Genomic DNA, 19,633 nt, shown 5'->3' on the forward strand with positions numbered 1-19,633 from the left:
TTTAAGGACATGGCCCATTTTCGTTTTTACGTTTTCGGTTTTTCCTCCTTGTGTTTAAAAGGTCATAGCACTTGCATTTTTCCACCTAGAAACCCACATGACCCCTTATTTCTTGCGTCACTAATTGTACTTTGCAATTACAGGCTGAATTTTTGCATAAAGTACACTGCGAAACCAGAAAAAAATTCAAAGTGTGGTGAAATTGAAAAAAAAAACGCATTTCTTTTATTTGGGGGAAATGTGTTTTTACGCCATTCGCCCTGGGGTAAAACTGACTTGTTATGCATGTTCCTCAAGTCGTTACGATTAAAACGATATATAACATGTATAACTTATATTGTATCTGATGGCCTGTAAAAAATTCAAACCGTTGTTAACCAATATACATTCCTTAAAATCGCTCCATTCCCAGGCTTATAGCGCTTTTATCCTTTGGTCTATGGGGCTGTGCGAGGTGTCATTTTTTGCGCCATGATGTGATCTTTCTATCGGTACCTTGATTGCGCATATACGACTTTTTGATCGCTTTTTATTACATTTTTTCTGGATTTGATGCGACCAAAAATGCGCAATTTTGCACTTTGGGATTTTTTTGCGCTGACGCCGTTTACCGTACGAGATCAGGAATGTGATTAATTAATAGTTCGGGCGATTACGCACGCGGCGATACCAAACATGTTTATTTATTTATTTATTTGTTTACTTTTATTTAAAACCTGGGAAAAGGGGGGTGATTCAGACTTTTATTAGGGGAGGGGGATTTTTACTATTAACAACACGTTTTTTTTTTTTTTTACACATATACTAGAAGCCCCCCTGGGGGACTTCTAGTATATACACTGTGATCTCTCATAGAGATCTCTGCAGCATAGATATGCTGCAGAGATCCATGAGATCGGCACTCGTTTGCTTTCGGCTGCTGCAGCCGGAAACAAACGAGTGCCGAGCCGAGGACGGCGCCATCTTGGACGCGTCCCCGGCCGGCATCAGTAACGGAGATCGCTCCTCCGGGACAAGGTCCCGGGGGAGCGATCTCCCCCACTAGACACCAGGGAAACGTTGCCTCCGGTAATCGGAGGCAGCTGTCAACTTTGACAGCTGCCTCCGATTAGCTAATTAGCGGGCACGGCGATCGGACCGTGCCCGCTAATAGCGGCGGTCCCGGGCTACACGCGGCACCCGGGATCGCGGCACTTCAAAGCGGGGCCGCCGCGCGGCCCCGCTTTGAAGTGCTAATGAGGACATAGGACGTACCGGTACGTCCTATGTCCTTAAGAGGTTAATTGACCCCACAAATGTGATGCTCCAGAAACACAATCTGCTCAAAGGAAGGTCAGTTTTGTAGCTTCTGTAACAAGCTAGACAGTTTCCAGATGTGTGAACATGATTGCACAAGGGTTTTCTAATCATCAATTAGCCTTCTGAGCCAATGAGCAAACACATTGTACCATTAGAACACTGGAGTGATAGTTGCTAGAAATGGGCCTCTATACACCTATGTAGATATTGCACCAAAAACCAGACATTTGCAGCTAGAATAGTCATTTACCATATTAGCAATGTATAGAGTGTTATACAGTTGTAATGCTGTACAAATCACTATACAACACCCTACTTTTATCACTTCAGACAGAACAGGAAGTCTAAGCTTAATTTTAGTGGTGAGAATAAAAAGTGCAAGATTTTAGGATTATTTTATAATATAGACAATAAAATGTAAAAAAAAAAAAAAAAAAAAACATTAACAAAATTCTTAAAAAAAAAAAATTAAACAAAAAAAATATTTAAAGGTGTACTCAATGCCAGCTTATTCTGAAGAGTAGCTCAGCCAATGATGGTTGATACAGAAGTTGAATACAGCCTCAATGGATAAAGCCATAGGCTATATTCACACAACGTAACTTTTCGTAAAAGTACGGCTTTATGTAAAGCTATGCTGCTTAGCCTTCTATGGGATCCTGGCCGGAACTCATACACATCGTATATGCTCGGGCAGGGATCCCCCGCGGCGCCGCAAAGAACTGACACGTTGCAGAAAGCTCTGTCAGTTCACACAATGAAGCGAGCGGCTCTGGCCGTTTGCTTATTGTGTGTTGTGGGGAGTTCTGATGCGGGCGCACACGGATGGGCCCGCATCAAAACTGTGCAGGCCGAAAGATCATCCGGCCGGTACTGCAGTACCGGCCGGGATAATCTTTTAAGAGACTGGCCACTTCGTGTCCCGGCCAGGTCACGAAACGGACGGTCTCTTACACCATGTAAACATGGCCATAGGCTGCGGACTCCCATAGGGCTGCATTCAACTTCTTCAGCTACCGGTAATCAAATGCCCAAGCACACTCATGGTTCACTCATCTCTTAGGCTACATTCACAAGTTCCATAAACTTGTCTGTAACTGCACATATGCAATTACGGACAAATTTAGGGCCCATTGATTCCCAGTAGGCTGCTCACACTGCTGATCCGTAATCTGTAAAAATTATTGACAAGCTTTAGTATGAACTGTAATTACAGCACAGCTTGTCCTATAGAAAGCTTTGAAAACTGACATTATTTTTGCAGATTAGTAATTTTTTTTTATAGAAGAAACATCCTAAAGGTCCGCAAATCCAATAAAACAATCCCCAAAAAATAGGGATGAGTAACTATTTTAAACCATTATTCCCATTTGTTTACACTATCACATTCCCCTTCTTTGCTTATTCACAAAAAAATACAGATTACTGATGCAAAATGGACACATTTTTTGCAGAATGCTGACAAAGATTACGGACCATTGGAGACATCATATACCTTCCTGAAATTCTACTGAACATGTGAATGTAGCCTAATTCTAAATACCTATTTTGATAGCTAAGGCTGGGTTCACACTTCCACCAGGGATCTGTTCGGAGCCTCCATCGAAAAGACCAGTTGCAGTATTTTTCTGCCCACTCATGCAAAATAAACACAACTTGTGATGGAGTTCCCCAAATGGAGTGTGAACCCAGTCTAACATGGTTTAGTCAATGGAATTAGTAACCTTGCAGCAAAAAAAAAAAGAAAAAAAAGTGAATCAGCCTCTAATTCATGGATGCATCTCCTGAAACAACAGGTGCACGCCCTGAACTCTCAGGCTGAATCCCATGTTCAGTATATATATTTCATAGGCAGCCTGTATGGCATGGACTGAACTGCCGGAACTCCCTGCATTATAATTCATTATTATGCAGTGAGCACCGAAACAGTTAACGCTCTGCAGTACTGAAATGACATGGCTAGGAGTTCCCACAGTTCAATCCGTGCCATACACGCTGCCTGTGGACTGTACATACAGAACATGGGAATGCAGCCTAAGGGTAAGGCTAAATGTGGCATGTATGCTGAAGATTTTCACAAAAAACGTTTGCAGCATTTAAAATACAAGCAATGTGTTAAAGATGTGCTATGAAATAAAATCCTACACAGAAATGAACCTGTGTTATGGGATTTAAATCTACAACATAGCAATTTATCTTAACCAAAAAAAATGTAAACAGTATTGCTTCTATTTATTTCAGTTAGTTCAATGTATTTTAACATAACATATCAATTTCTGCCCCAAAATTTTGCCGGCTTCATAAATGTACATTATTTAGGCTACTGTGAAGAGGTCAGTAACATAAATATAGTAAAATGTAAAACTCTGGTTTAAAAATATTATCAGCTAGAACACAGAGAATTAATCCTCAAGGAATTTTACTTCTTTGATACATTTTTAGCTTTTATTTATCAAAGGACTTAGACTTTGAAAGTAGTCTATAAAAAGTTCAAGAGTTTTCCATTTGTGAATATTTTGCTTTGATTACAACAACTCGACAGACACCATACACAGCTGCTATGTCCATCAATGATCACTCACAGGCCATCGAGAGGAGAGAGCCAACGGCAATCTAGTGCACAACAGCCGAATACTGCATGAAGGTCACATTCATTCCAGTAAAAACACTGAGCGATATATTTATTCCCATTACAGCACAGGTTTTTCTTTTTCAAATGATTTTTAAAGCTAACTGTCCTTTATAAAGTATTGTACTTTGCCAAACAGTTGTGCAAGGAAAAGGAAAAGAAAACCTCACCCTGTTAGTAACACAGCTAATGTGCACCTTTAGGACTGGACCATACATTTAACACTTTTACCACTTCAGTCTATTTATTCAGGTAAATCCTAGTGTTTGGTCAGTAATGTTGGGGTTGCCATGCATTTTAGATAGTCATCAGTCAAATGTGTACAAATGCATACTTGGCCAAGGTTTTTTTTAACTTGTAGAGAGGAATAACCCACTGCCAGAAGCCCAATGTGAACGTGAAAAGGCTGTCACTGTGCACCCGACTAGAGTCTCTCTGCTGATGTCAGCAAGTTTTATGTGATGCAGTTTCACAAACACAAAGAGATCCATGAAGAGTGGACAAGAGTGAGTGCTACTGCTTTTGTACTTGCTATGTGACTGACTTTTCTATGAGTATGTGGCTTGAGCACCACCTGGCTTTCCTCCTGGGATTTCTAATTCATTGCAGCCCCCATACATTGCAGCCCAGGAGAGGCCATTGCTAGTGTGAAAATGCTAGAGTAGGGTCCATGTCTCGAGGACGCCTTAACGTTGGCGACATAGTACACTCTGTTTGATCAAACAGTTTGCTAAGATCCTCACTTTTCTAAAAAAAAAAAATTATATTAGAATTTTTAATATCTACAGAGTAGGTGTTTACCGTGTGTACGCTGGGAGGAGTATATACGGTAAGCCCTTACACCTGTGGGTTGCTGTTGCACCTTTGGTTTTTTTCTGTACTTAAGCCACAAGCAGTGCGCAACCTGCAGTGTGAACAGAGTCATAGATGTGCTGCCAAAATTTCCCTTTTTTTCTGTTGAATGTGTGTGGGGGGGGGGGGCTACCTCCTGTTGGCCTGCACTCTACCCATGTCCCAAGGCTGCTATAAAAGAAATTATTTGGCTCCTATTTGCCCAGTTGTAGGCTTATTCAGCCCAGGAGAGGCCATTGCTAGTGTGAAAATGCTACAGTAGGGTCCATGTCTCGAGGACGCCTTAACGTTGGCGACATGGTACACTCTGTTTGATCAAATAGTTTGTTAAGATCCTCACTTTTCTAAAAAAAAAAATTATATTTAAATTTTTAATATCTACAGAGTAGGTGTTTGCCGTGTGTACGCTGGGAGGAGTATATACGGTAAGCCCTTACACCTGTTGGTTGCTGTTGCACCTTTTGTTTTTTGTCTGTACTTAAGCCACAAGCAGCGTGCAACCTGCAGTGTGAACAGAGTCATAGATGTGCTGCCAAAATTTCCCTTTTTTTCAGCCCACATACATTGGTGTAGTGCCGACAAGCTACTTCTATTGCAAGTTTTCAATTTTATTTATTTGTTATTTAAACACCAAATCAGTCCTTTGTGTTCAACCAAGCTGAATGTTATTTTAACAAACTAAATCTATTAAATTACTTCATGCCTAGCAATCACTCTCCATCATGTTTCTGTTGAGAACGCTAGATTTATTTTTAATACAACAATATGTTAGTATAACCAGTTGAGTGTCCTTAAAAACAAGGAAAATGCATCTTGGTTGTTTATATCAAATGGGATAAACGCCAATTCTAAAATATCTATATTTCCTTTTACAAATAGATAACAAAAAAAATAAGGGAAAAAAAAAAAACATACCAAAAATACATACCATGCCAATGGAATCAGACATTACTCTCAAGCCATCAGTTAAATGATGGTAATAAATTTAATATTACCCCTAGTGATCCCATATATTTCCCTTATAATGTGAAAGACAAGTTGTTAATGAATGGCTATTTAGCTTGGATTCAGTTGAATGAGCACCTTGTGGAGCACTAATTATTACTGCCACCCTACACTCTCCTCCAGTTTGCAGTGTCGTCCATATGTTCATTGGTTAAAAAGTATACCCTAATGACAAAGGAAAGTGCAAGTCACTTTATCATCTGATCTTAACCTTTTTGTAAAGTATCTAAGACAGACATAATTGTCAAACAGCTGTTACTGGAAATACATCTTAAATATAAAAACAGGAGATGAACTACCGGATGATCACAATAAATTCAGCAGTTTAAGTATATGAAATGTAGCTAAAAAATAAAAGATTTATAAAATGAATGAACAGAAAGACAAACTCTCATGAAAATGTTAATTTAGCTATTTTAAAAAGATTCAGATTTACTACATCATTTTAAAATGAATCTTGTTGTATCCCTGAGTATCAGGTACTATTAAAGGGATACTCTGGCAAAAATATTTTTCTTTCAAATCAACTGGTTTCACAAAGTTATATTAATTTGTAATTCACTTCTATTAAAAACTATCAAGTCTCCCAGTACTTATCAGCCACCATACGTCCTGTAGGAAGTGGTGTTTTCTCTTCAGTCTGACACAGTGCTCTCTGCTGACATCTGTGGTCAAGACAGTAACTTTCCAGAGCAGTAGTAAATCCCCATAAACAACCTCTCTGCACTAGACAGTTCCTGTCTGGGAGAAAGGTGGCAGCAGAGAGCACTGTGTCAGACTGTACTTATCTATATGTTATGTCTTTGCCATGAATTCAGAAGACTTCATGCACATCAGTTCCTCTCTCTTGGCTGGTCTCCCAGAGATCAGTGATCTAGTTCTCTGATAGCTCTACTAGGCATTGCTCCCACATAGCCAGAATCCTGCTCCCCACTGATGAGGGGCAACACCCCAAAACAGCTGTCTGTGGATGGATACCTGGCCTTGGGTTTTCCCTTGTCATTACATTGACTTATAGGGCCACTTAATATGGTGGTTTTGGTGGTTTCCCTACAGGAGCCACCCCTTGGCTGGGTCCTTACCGGAGGGATGGCTGGTCTTGTGTTTCAAGACTCTTAAATGAGGCACCAAGGGCTCTTTTTTTGCATATTTATGTTTCCCAGGGAGCAAATGCACTGCTGACATGCACTATTTACTATCATCATTGCTATTATCTTTAGCAGGCAGCAGGATACACTGTCAAAATCCTGCTGCTGCGCTCCCGATGCAGGTATGCACCAGAGGCAATTTCTCCTGGCAGCGCATTCTATACCAGTCAATCAACTGCGCTGCTGGAATAACTCTGTCTCTAGCACAAGTCTGCATCGGGAACACAGCAGCAGGATTTTGACAGCGTATCCTGCTGCCTGCTAAAGATGATAGGTAAACTTCAACCATTTGCTCTGTCTACTTATCCTCCTGCTTCTAGCTGCTAGTGATATCTCTCCTAAGCCTGACTCATTTTAGTTCTCCAGTAACTTCTTGCCTTTATCCGCCTCTTATGGACACTATTATTCCGTAGTTAATTGTAAGCACTCATTAGAAGGGTTTACAGCTAAAGAGGAAGGCGCAGCAATGGCAACTGAATGGGCCTCCAGCAGCAAGGGGCACATGTTTGGGTTCCCTAGGTAATGATGTCTGCTGTGGCTTCACCAATATTGCTTTGGGATTCCACTGTTTTACCTAGATGCTCTTACAATTGAAGGTTATAAACCTAGCCAATCAGAAATGTTATAAACTGACCTGTTGCAAAAAAGGCATATGGCAGTGCCCCTCTATCCCTCCAAAAATTATTTTCTTCCATAAAGACTGAAGAGCTGTAACATGTGACTTGGGTCAATTAAAAAAAAAAAACCTCAAGGCAAATCTCTTACCACCTCTTTCCATCTCCAAATTAAAGAAATTTTTTTTTATCCCCCCACAGGAGGCTACAAAAGTGCTAATTAAAGGTGTTGTCCAAGATTAGATACTGTGTATATAGTATGTGTTGTATATGTAGAGTCCAATGGCAGCCTAGTAGCAAAGTGGTCAGCACTGCAGCACAGGGGTCCTTAGTTCAACTCCCACCAAGAACAGGCAGCATGTTTCCTCCAGATACTCCAGTTTCTTCCCATATTCCAAAACATACTACTAGGTGAATTTAGAATTTACATTGTGAACCCCAGTGGGGACAGGATCTGATTTGAATGCTATGTACAGTGTGCAGAATACAGTAAGTGCAGAATACAGTAAGTTGACGCATTATTCTAACAATAAATGTCCAACATCCTGCCAAATAAAGTAATTGATTAATAAAAATGTAATAAAAAACAAGTAGAAAACATTCATAAAGAATTGTAAAGGGCTTTATAACAATAATTGTGATGACAAACTGTGGCTTTCAGCATTTACTAACTTAAGAAAAATTAGCATGCTTCTCTAAATTATATGCAAATAAATCCAATCACTCTGGAAACAAGACCGCATATCTTTATTTTGCTACTAATGGCTCAGCAATTTTAGACACTAAATCATCAGTTTTACATACCAGATTACTAATATGCTAGAAATGAAAAAGTTTTAGTTTATTTTTTTTTTTATTAACTAAAAGAGGTTCACAGGTTAGAGATAATAAAGTTTTAAAGTCAATTTCCATATTATGTGATTGAATGTCCAGTACTTATTTTAATAAGCTTTAATGTAAATGTAGCAGGGAACAGAATTCCTGCATGATGTGCATATTCTTATTTACTTCTTTAATTATTAATCAAATAATGCCATTTTTGGATGAAAAAACCCTTGGGCTAATTGTAATTGCCTTGCTATATATAGGCTCAAAATAGGGTCAATTATACTAAATCTCAGGAGCCTTTTTTGTAGATTTAGCAAATTCATATCCCATAGTCCACTATAGATTGCCATCATCACATTATGTAACGGTTTCTCTAAATTAGAGTTTCAAAAAAGGATTATTCTTCTAAATATATTATTTATAGATTTTAAAGAATGAACTATTACATGGATTCTATTAAACCTCTAAAAACACCCAACCCTGAGAACTACCCAATGAAGTTGGCTTAAAAGAGTATAAAAATAACTCCGACCTTTCTTTTTCCTCTTAATTAACATGCATTACAAAGTAATATAACTTTGTAATGTGTGTTAATCAGCTGTCCGGAGCTGTTCCACCTTTATGCCCCCCCCCCCCTTAACCCCCCTCCTGATTTGCTGAGCAAGCTGGAAGCCATGTGACGCAATCCAGCCAATAAAAAGGCTGCCAGTGGCCTTTTCTCTGCTATTCATTACAGAGGAACCCAGAAGTGAGAATGAACTGAAGACATGGACTGTAAGCTGCCGGGGGCCGCGGCTGGAGGGATTTTCTAATTGTGCTCGATTCAGGAGGGATGGTGAGAATAAGATCTATGTCCGTCTATTTTTTTTTTCCATTTCCTTAGCACCAAAGTTGACCTTTCAAACACCCATTTTAAAATACTAATAATGTAAAGTAAATTAGATCATTATAGGTTAAGTTTCAGGATCCTCATTGCTTGTAGGGAGTAGAAAGCAGTTACAAAGCAGATTTGTCATTGTGGAAGCCCAGTCCTGCTTCACATCGACAGTCCCTTAATTTGAATAGGAATTGTGAAATTTCAGTGGAAGGCTGAAAAGGTGCAACATTCAGTGTTGGGTTGGATATTTTGTTGTAGGGCCATTACACGGAAGAGCCATGTAAAATAACGTTTCTTCAATAAATTCTGAAACATTCAGAAAGCATTAATATCACTGTAAGTACTGCTGCAGGCAAAATATGGTGAAAATATTATTTATTGATGCTTTCTAGGAGAAAAACTACTCTTGCTGCACTTCAACCAGTTGAGAATTAGTTTTGCAACAGCAGTTTAAGAAATTAAAATTGATGTTTACTAGGCTGATACGGGCAGCAAAGCCAGTTTCTCTTTAAGGCAGTTCTGATAATTGAGGCATTGAGCTATATTGATCCATGCCTTAAGGATCAGGCAATATTTGTTTGGTTGCAATCCAATAGCCATATTTTTTCTGTTTTCATAAATGAATGTGTTTTTCAGTGCTACCATTTTATTATAAAAACAACCTATAACATTTTATTTACTTTTTGTGGGAGAATGGAATAAACAGAATTTCCACCTTTTCTTTCTTTTCTTTTTTTTTTTTTTACATCTTGAACCATTCACTGTGTGGCATAACCAACAATAAACAATAACAATAAACCCAATATGAATAGATTTTTTATGATTTACAATACTTTTTTTTACTTCAATCTTTATTTATAATTTTTTAAATAGAAAGTAAGATTCATGTTTAAAATCTATACAGGATCAAGAACAGTACTTTTGAATTATTCCAAACAGAGGGGTGTATCCAGGAAGATTACATCTATACCAAATTTCAAGAGGGGGTATCCCCGAGAATGCTTCTAGGTCATCTTATGCTTCTTACACTGGACCCGCTAAAATTTAGCCCCTTGCAAAAGATACTGCTTCTCCCTTGTCCATGATTATTTTTCGCGTCTTATGCATCCAAAACCTACCACTACAAAACGAATTTGTTCTCAACAATCTTTGATATTACCTACTAACACTCCTCATGGTTTACAATACTTAAAAATGTTTTTATCACATCATTGCAAGTACTTCGTTTTCTGTCAATGTTTGTGGGCTTTCCCCGCCCCCCCCCCCCCCCCAACAAATACAGCGGTCCCTAAAGCTACAAAATAAATCGATTCCACAATGAACACTGTAAAAAATATTGTATCCTGAGCCCACAACTCTCTGGGAAACAAGGTTTTGATGTCCCCAAATTGTCATCCCAAGATAAAAATTACAGACAAATAATGAGGTAATTAACCCCTTAGCGACCCATGACGTATCTGATACGTCATGGTGCCGCTCGGGGTGTTCAGAGCGGGGTCCCGCCGGGACCCCGCTCTGAACGGCGCTGATCCCGGCTGACACGTGCAGCCGGGCAGTGCCTCTATTAGCCGGCGCGGGTCCCGTTGCCGCGCCGGCTAATTAAGCCTCTAAGTGCAGCTGTCAAACCTGACAGCTGCACTTAGAGGCACTGCGCCGCATGTCCCTGGTGTCTAGTGGGACGGATCTCCCCCCCGCGATGCGATCGCGGGGGGGAGATCCGTTCTTCTGCCCGTGCCGGGCTTCAGCGTCGGAATGACGCTGATCCCGGCTCGGCAATAGATTGCTATGGCCTGCAGCAGACCATAGTAATCTATGACCGATCTAATCGATCTTTGCTGTGTATATACACAGCATTGATCTCTATGAGAGATCAGTGCTGTCTATATACAAGTCCCCCAGGGGGGCTTCTAGTTACAGTAAAAAAAAAAGTAAAAAAGTGTTTTTATTAATAAAAAATCCCCTCCCCTAATAAAAGTCCAAATCACCCCCCTTTTCCCATTTTATAAATATAAATAAATAAATAAATAAACATATTTAGTATCGCCGCACGCGTAATCGCCCGAACTATTAATTAATCACATTCCTGATCTCGCACGGTAAACGGCGTCAGCGCAAAAAAATTCCAAAGTGCAAAATTGCGCATTTTTGGTCGCATCAAATCCAGAAAAAATGTAATAAAAAACTATAAAAAAGTCGTATATGCGCAATCAAGGTACCGATAGAAAGAACACATCATGGCGCAAAAACTGACACCTCACACAGCCCCATAGACCAAAGGATAAAAGCGCTATAAGCCTGGGAATTGAGCGATTTTAAGGAACGTATATTTGTTAACAATGGTTTGAATTTTTTACAGGCCATCCGATACAATATAAGTTATACATGTTATATATCATAGTAATCGTAACGACTTGAGGAACATGCATAACAAGTCAGTTTTACCATAGGACGGACGGTGTAAATGCAAAACTCCCCGAAATCAAAACAAATTCGTTTTTTTTTTTTCAATTTGACAGCGCAAATGATTTTTTTACGGTTTCGCAGCATATGTTAAGGAAAAATAATGCCTGACATTGCAAAGTACAATTGGTTTCGCAAAAAATAAGCGCTCATATACGTCTCTAGGTGAAAAAATGCAAGCGCTATGGACTTTTAAACTTAAAATGGAATAAGCAAAAGCGCAAAAACGAAAATAGGCTTTGACCTTAAGGGGTTAATATAGATAATGGTGCATTTACACAGAGATTTATCTGACAGATTTTTGAAGCCAAAGCCAGTAATGGATTTGAAAAGAGGAGAAATCTCAGTGTTTCCTTTATGACCTGTTCCCTGCTTATAGTCTGTTCCTGGCTTTGGCTTCAAAGATCTGTCAGATAAATCTCTCTGTGTAAACGCACCTTTAAGCGAGTCCTTACATAAAACAGTGAGAAAGAGATTCTGGAAGGTGTGAACCACTTTCTATGCTGAGGACAGGAGACTTTATGTTGCGTCCTGTACACCTCAACATCAAAAATTAGGTTCACATTTATCAAAAATTCGCCCTGGCATACACTATGGAAAAAGAGCAGATTTTTGTTTTTTCTGTAGCATATGCCAGCCCTCTTGCCTGACGGGTGGGCAGGGGGGCACAGTGAGGTAGGAAGAAGGCCACGCCTAATTTATCATGGTTCAGCCTGGAAATAGGTGTAAACCATGTCAAATTACTGCACAATCCCTGTGATTCTGCGAAGGTCCCACCGCATGAATGGGGACAGGGTTGTATTTTAAATAAGCATGCCACTCTTAATAAATCTCCTTAAACCTTTGTTCTCCTAATGCCATTTAAAGAGGATGTACCACCAGGTACATTCTATTTAATCTGACACCGGGATAGAACGGCGCCGTTACGGGCAAGCCGGTGCCGTGGTCCATTTTTCGATCCATGGCCCGGTTCCCATTTACGGCGCCGTTGTATCCACGGGTCCCGGGCCGGTGGTCAAGCACTGGAGGTGGGCTGGCCCGCCCCCAGTGGGAGGGAATTCCCTCCCCTGTATGACGTGGCTCAGTTAGAATCAATGGAGCCGCATCATACAGGGGGGGGAATTCCCTCCCACTGTGGGCGGGCCGGCCTACCTCCAGTGCTTGAGCAACGGCCCAGGACCCGTGGATACAACGGCGCCGTAAATGGGAACCGAGCCGCGGATCGAAAAACGGACCGCCGTACCGACTTGCCCGTGACGGCGCCGTTCTATCCCTGTGTCAGATTAAAGAGGATGTACCTGGGGGAACATCCTCTTTAATAAAGTTTATTATTTCTAGGTCCCACTAGGGTACTTACCTAATGCTTTGATATATTCAGTCTAACAAAGAATTATTGCCTGTCAGTAAAAGAGAACTAAACTGGGCCACTGATACTGGGCCATGCCTGAAGCATGGCCTGAGAGCCAAGACTGGACTGGAGGCCGCTGATGGAGGAAGCCTCACTGCTTTAGCTTTAAGCATTAAAATCTTTGGAATGAGAGCTCTCTCTAATCCTAGCCATTAAAGTGGGAACCCAGATGTCATCTAGGCTCTTGTCATCACTTGGGTACAGCTCCTGTGCCCACACATTCAAAACGATGCACATGTAAGACATTCTATAGACTAGACATTATAAGTCCTGAAGGTAATGTATATGCACTTGATGTTGCAGAAGCTTGATGTTCTTAGAAGCTAAGGAGAATTACGGCATACCTAAAACCTACCATCAACAGTGAGGGTATATTACCATGTGGCAAATTTGTTGCAAAAAATTCTGCAACAGTCCCATACATTAGAATGTTGTTACAGTCATAAAAAATATTCTGATTAATGGAACTGGTGCTAAGTCACAAATCTGCATCAAATTTACTGTATGAAATACCAATTGGAAAAAAAGATTGTTTAACTGCGTATAAGGCTAGTTTAATTTAATTCAATAAAATATAATTAAGTAAAACACTATGGGGAAAAAAAAACATTTTGCAACCCCTAAAGTGCATACTCCTCCAGCTATTCAAAAATTCCTTTTTATCATAAATTCTTTTTTTATGCTGTGTACAAATTCTATTGGCTTTTAGAATATAAATGTGAAGAGAATATATTTTTTTAGTTTTTCATATTATCAAAGTGAATCAGATTGTAACATGTTTGATTTGAGGATGAAATGTACATTGAAGCATAAACCACCTTGTCATTGAAAGTAGCATGCTATTATACAAGTAACTTCATAAACCTCCCCACAGATTTCAAAGAAGGCAAAGCTAGCAGGCTGCAGGTATAATGGTGCTGTGGTAACTTTAATGGACAAAAAGAGAAAGAAATATTCAGGGTTTGAAAAGAAACATATAATGCAGTACAATTTTATTCTACTGCATTATTAACGCTTAACAAAAGAACATAAGGAACAATGGATATAATGATATTCTAGAATGCGCTGCTAATTGTGCAATGATAGGCATTATTACATTGTTATCTAAAGAAGAACAAGCTATTAAAGTAAAAATACTATTACATATTATTTTAAAAAAAGACTTAGAAAGTAATTGGCCTATGAAATACAAAAGAGCTGAAGCCAAATAAAAATATAGTAAAAGCAATAGCTGATTTGCAGTTCTGTTGGACGCCACTAAAGATTTTCTTGGTACAGATCCAAACTCATGTCCTGTTTTTCAGACCACTCTGCACAATCAGTATTGTGTTTAGAATTTGTGCTACCCTAGGCACTCGGATTGAATATACCCCATTAAGACAATTCTTCAAGCAAAGAACTGTTTCAGGCAAGCAAAGAATTGTTTCACCCGCCACAGTTTCTGCAGCTCGCTCCCGCTAGCGGCCGCGCACATTTCCGCCTTTGCCATAGACTTTATTCTATGCACAAGCAGATTCTGCAGTCTGCCCGAAGAATGTGGGGGTAAGCTGTGGAATCCGTGGCAGTTGATCCACCCAGGTTCGGTAGTGTGCACATACCCTATCTGGGAGTATGGTCATTACTATACACAGAAAGCGGTGAAATAATAAAAAAAAAAACACAAGATGCGGAGAATACTGCAGCTGTAGATTTGCAGTGAAATTCTCAGATATGATGCATGTGGTCTCAACCCAAGGTGGAAATGTTTTTTGCTTTTTTTTTTGCCAGGCCACAGCATGGCAGCAGCAGCTACTGCTAAAATATACACGCACTGGCCACTTTATTAGGTACACCTGTCCAACTGCACGTTACCACTTAATTTCTAATCAGCCAATCACATGGCACATCTCCTGCAGTTCAAACCGAGCATCAGTATGGGGGAAAAACAAGAATTACTAACCGGTAATGTCTTTTCTTTGAGCCCATGACGGCACCCCTGGAGAGGACCACCTCCTATTCCCATTGGACAGGAAACAGAACACTGGACCTTAAAAGAATCGCCTCCTCTCACCACACCAGTTCTTTGCAAGGATCCTAGGAGCGAATCTTTTTAACAAACACAACATAGCATACTAACTGTGTTATATAATATCTGCATATATCCATATGTATATATCTACCTCTATATACATCTTTATATGTCTATATATATATATATATATATATACGCTTTTTTTTTTTTTTTTTTTTTTTTAAATAAAGTATATACATCTAAACATACATTAACTACGTCAAGGTATGTCATATCTCTTTCAAGGGCGGGTATTAGGCGGGGTGCCGTCATGGGCTCAAAGAAAAGACATTACCGGTTAGTAATTCTTGTTTTCTCTTCTCGCCCTATGACGGCACCCCTGGAGATTAGATTAGGAATTTCCCCCGCCTAGGGAGGGACCACTGCGTGCAGTACCCTTCTACCAAACGTCAAGTCCTCTGTTGACGATAGTTGTAATCTGTAATGTCTAAAGAAGGTGTGTGGAGTGCTCCAAGTAGCGGTCCTACAGATCTGCTCTAATGTGACTGATGCCCTCTCTGCCCAGGAAGTGGCTACTGCTCTGGTGGAGTGTGCCCCAAACCCTACGGGGATATCCTTTCCACTGGATCTATAGCATTCCCCTATGGCTTGTTTTACCCATCTAGCGATGGTTTGTGAGGTAGCTGCTTTACCCTTGTTCTTTCCCTGGAAGGATACTAAGAGATTATCAGTCTGTCTCCAATCCCTAGTGACCTCCAGATAGTGTAACAGAATACGCCTAACGTCCAATGTATGAAAGGCTGCCTCTCTATCGTTGGATGGATTAGTGCAAAATGAGGGAAGAACTACCTCCTGGGACCTGTGGAAATTGGATACCACCTTTGGGAGAAAGGCAGGGTCAGGAGATAAGATAATTCTATCATCCCTAATTGTCATGTATGGAGGGTTGATGGAGAAGGCTCTGATCTCGCTAACCCTTCGGGCTGATGTGATAGCGAGCAAGAAAGCAAGTTTCCAGGATAGCAGCCTGATAGGTAATTCTAACATTGGCTCGAATGGAGAAATGGTCAGTCCTGATAACACTATATTTAAGTCCCAAGGAGGGAGTCTTGATCTTATACTGGGAGCCAGTCTAGTTGCAGCTTTCGTGAACCTTTTCACCCATGGATGTTCAGCCAATCTGAAATCAAAAAGTGCACTAAGGGCTGAAATTTGAACTTTTATAGTGCTTGGTCTCAAGTTCATGTTAAGACCCTCCTGCAGAAAGTCCAGAATTAGTGGAATATTAGGAGGAGCAATTACATTGATTGGCTGGTTCACGTACCTACAAAAGGCCTTCCAAGTTCTCAGGTAAATGGCTGATGTAACCCTCTTTCGGCTGGCTAAAAGTGTGGATATCACCTGAGGGGATAGTCCTCTGTCAATCAGAAGCTGCCTTTCACACGCCAGGCTGTTAAGTGAAGGTTCTGTGCTGTCGGGTGAAGTACTGGTCCCTGGTGTAGGAGATCCCGTCTCTCCGGAAGCACCCAGGGGTCTGCTATCGACAGTCTCCTCAACCAGGCGAACCACACCCTTCTGGGCCAGAAGGGAGCAACCAGAATGACGTCTGCTTTGTCCTGCCTGATTTTGCGTATCACCCGAGATAGAAGCCTGATCGGTGGGAAGGCGTAAAGGAGGCCGCTGTCCCAATTCTGTGCTAGTGCGTCTATGGCAGCGGGGTTGTCCTTCTGAGACAGGGAATAAAATTCTCTTACTTTTCTGTTCGTCCTGGTGGCGAACAGGTCTGCTTTCGGGGTCCCCCAGAGACTGCAGATTTGATGGAAAACCTCCTGGGATAGTTCCCATTCTCCTTGTTTTAGCTTGTTCCTGCTGAGGAAGTCCGCTGTTGTATTGTCTGATCCTTTTAGGTGTAGTGCTGTCAGAGAAAGAAAATGAGGTTCTGCCAACCTGAAGATATGGTGTGTGATCCTCATCAGGTCGGCTGATCTGGTTCCACCTTGGTGATTTAGGTAGGCTACTGCCGCCGCGTTGTCCGACAGTACCCTTACGTTTCTCCCCTGAAGCTCTGGTAGTGCCTGTATTAAAGAGAGAAAAACTGCCTTTAACTCCCGTACGTTTTGGGATTCTCTGGCTTCTTCCGGGCTCCATTTCCCTTGTAGAAGAAGAGGTCCCGTATGAGCCCCCCATCCAGAAGGACTGGCGTCTGTTGTAATAGTCTTTACTTCCGTGATGTTCCATGGAAGGCCCTTGTCTAGATGTTCCCGTTGCTCCCACCAGGACAGGGATCTTAAAGTCTGTGGAGATAGAGAAAAAGGGGAATCTAGGGAATCAGTTATGCCATCCCATTCAGACAGAATTTGACACTGGAGCCTTCTGGTGTGATACTGTGCCCACGGTACTGCCTGGATACAAGAAGTCAAGAGTCCTAACAATGACATGGCTGACCTCATAGTAGTAAGGGGATCAGCCGAGAGCTGCCTGATTCTTGTCTGGACCTGTAAGATCTTATTCTCTGGGAGAAAGGATCTTTGAACCCTGGAGTCTAGGTAGATCCCCAGGAATTTACACCGCTGGCTAGGCGTTTTGTTGGATTTTTCCTCATTGACTTCCCATCCCAGAGAGAAAAAAACTGACTCTATGAATCTAATATCTGCCTCTAGGGCCGTCTGTGAATTGTTAATAATCAGAAAGTCATCAAGGTAGGGGACAATGATGATATTCCTTTCTCTCACATGTGCCATGACTTCTGCCATTACCTTGGTGAATGCTCTGGGAGCTTGAGAGATACCAAATGGCATGGCTGTAAACTGGAAATGAGAAAACTCTGAGCCCATGTTCACCGCCACTCTCAGAAATCTGTAATGGTCAGGATGCATAGGAATATGATAATAAGCATCCCTGAGATCGATGGTGGCCATAAAGCAGTTTTCCGAGAGATTCAGAATAGCAGAAGATATTGACTCCATTCTGAACCTCTCGTAAGTAAGGGCCCTGTTTAGTGGCTTGAGATTAATTATTGTTCTGTATGAACCATTGGGCTTTTTCACAAGAAACAAAGTGGAGTAGAATCCCACTCCCCTCTGTTCCCCGGGAACCGGGATAAGCACTTTTTTATTTAGAAGGGAATGGATCTCAGCTAGAAGAGCCATGTGTTTGTCAGGGTCTGATGACAGGTCAGTACATACAAATCTTTCCCCTGGGGAGGACGAAAAAGAAATTTTAAGGCCAAATTTTATTGTATCCAACACAAAAGTGCTACCAGAAATTGTACACCACTGTGAAAAATAACAAGCTAAACGCCCTCCCACAGGGACCTCATGTCATTGAGGGGCCTTTTTGTCAGAAGAAGGAAAGAGAAAACCCTTATTCTTCTTCTGAGGTCGCCAATCTTTCCTACTACTGACATTTCCCCCCCTAGGTCTCCTACCTCTTCCCCTGAATGGTCTACTGGTCTGTTGGGGTATAAGGGGGAATCCCTTCTTTCTGTCAGAGGCCTTCTCTAGGATAGACTCCAGGGCAGACCCAAATAGAAGCTTCCCTTCACATGGGACTCCACATAGCTTGGCCTTTGATGTGGTATCACCCTTCCACTCCTTTACCCATATAGATCTTCGGGCTGAGTTTGAAAGGGCCGCTGATCGGGCTGACAGCTTTAGGGCATCTGCTGATGCTTCTGAAATAAATGACACAGCATTGTCAATCGTAGTAAATGCCTGATTAAAGTCCTGATTTGGATTACTCTCCTTGACCTTATCTTTAAGTTCAGTCATCCACATTTTTAGTGACCTAGCTACTGAAGTCGTCGCAATCAAAGGCTTGAATGCGGATGTGGATGCTTCCCAAGACTTCTTTAAATATATATCGGCTCTTTTATCTAGAGGGTCTTTAAGCACTGCTGTGTCCTCGAAGGGCAGTGCATTCTTTTTTGAGATCTTCGCCACTGGATGATCTATCTTAGGGGCCCCCTCCCAGGATTCACAGTCCTCCTGACCGAAGGGATATTTCCTTTTGTACTAAAAATAGGAAAAAGGTTAGAATCAATATAAGTGTCATATTACATAGTTTTCTTCAAAGATAGATGTAATACCAGACTTACAGCCCGTGGGATAAAGAATTTCCGGTCTGGATTAGCCCACTCGTGACAGATAAGAGTCTTAATACTCTGGTGTACTGGAAACACCAGTCTCTTTTTTGGGGCTAACCCCTCAAACATAATGTCCTGTACGGATCTGGGTTGAGGGGTATCGTCAATCTCCATAGTTAGTCTAACATTTTTAATGAGAGCGTCTATGGATTCAATTGGTAACAGTGACCCTGCAGATTCCTCCCCTGAGATCTCCTCTGGATCAGAGGCTAATTCACCCTGATCGTCCACCTCTAGTGATAGATCCTGATCTTCCTCATTTATAGGAGAGGGATCCATCTGCTGACTTGGTCCCGCAATGACCAGTGGCTGAGAGTCAGGAGGTGGGTTAATGCTGACTCCAGGCGTCTCAGAGGAA

At 41.2% G+C, this 19,633-nt stretch overlaps 2 protein-coding genes across 5 annotated transcripts in view; both read right to left on the bottom strand.

The window, feature by feature from the left end:
• Positions 1 to 19,633, bottom strand: part of IMMP2L (inner mitochondrial membrane peptidase subunit 2) — an 816,543-nt gene that overhangs the window by 677,813 nt on the left and 119,097 nt on the right. The window lies entirely within an intron of this gene.
• LOC138775775 (uncharacterized) lies at positions 15,062 to 19,384 on the bottom strand. 2 transcript variants are annotated; one of them, XM_069956032.1, is made up of 4 exons: positions 19,228 to 19,384; positions 18,559 to 19,144; positions 16,456 to 17,425; positions 15,062 to 15,193 (listed from the first exon to the last, which is right to left on the bottom strand). In XM_069956032.1, the coding sequence occupies exons 1-4, from the start codon at positions 19,342 to 19,344 to the stop codon at positions 15,148 to 15,150; spliced, it is 1,719 nt and encodes a 572-aa protein (XP_069812133.1). In that variant the 5' UTR covers positions 19,345 to 19,384; the 3' UTR covers positions 15,062 to 15,147. The 2 variants fall into 2 exon arrangements, with proteins under 2 accessions (XP_069812133.1, XP_069812128.1); XM_069956027.1 differs by having other exon boundaries at positions 15,062 to 15,205.

This window comes from Dendropsophus ebraccatus, chromosome 1 (genome assembly GCF_027789765.1).
Source record: "Dendropsophus ebraccatus isolate aDenEbr1 chromosome 1, aDenEbr1.pat, whole genome shotgun sequence".
NCBI lineage: Eukaryota > Metazoa > Chordata > Amphibia > Anura > Hylidae > Dendropsophus > Dendropsophus ebraccatus.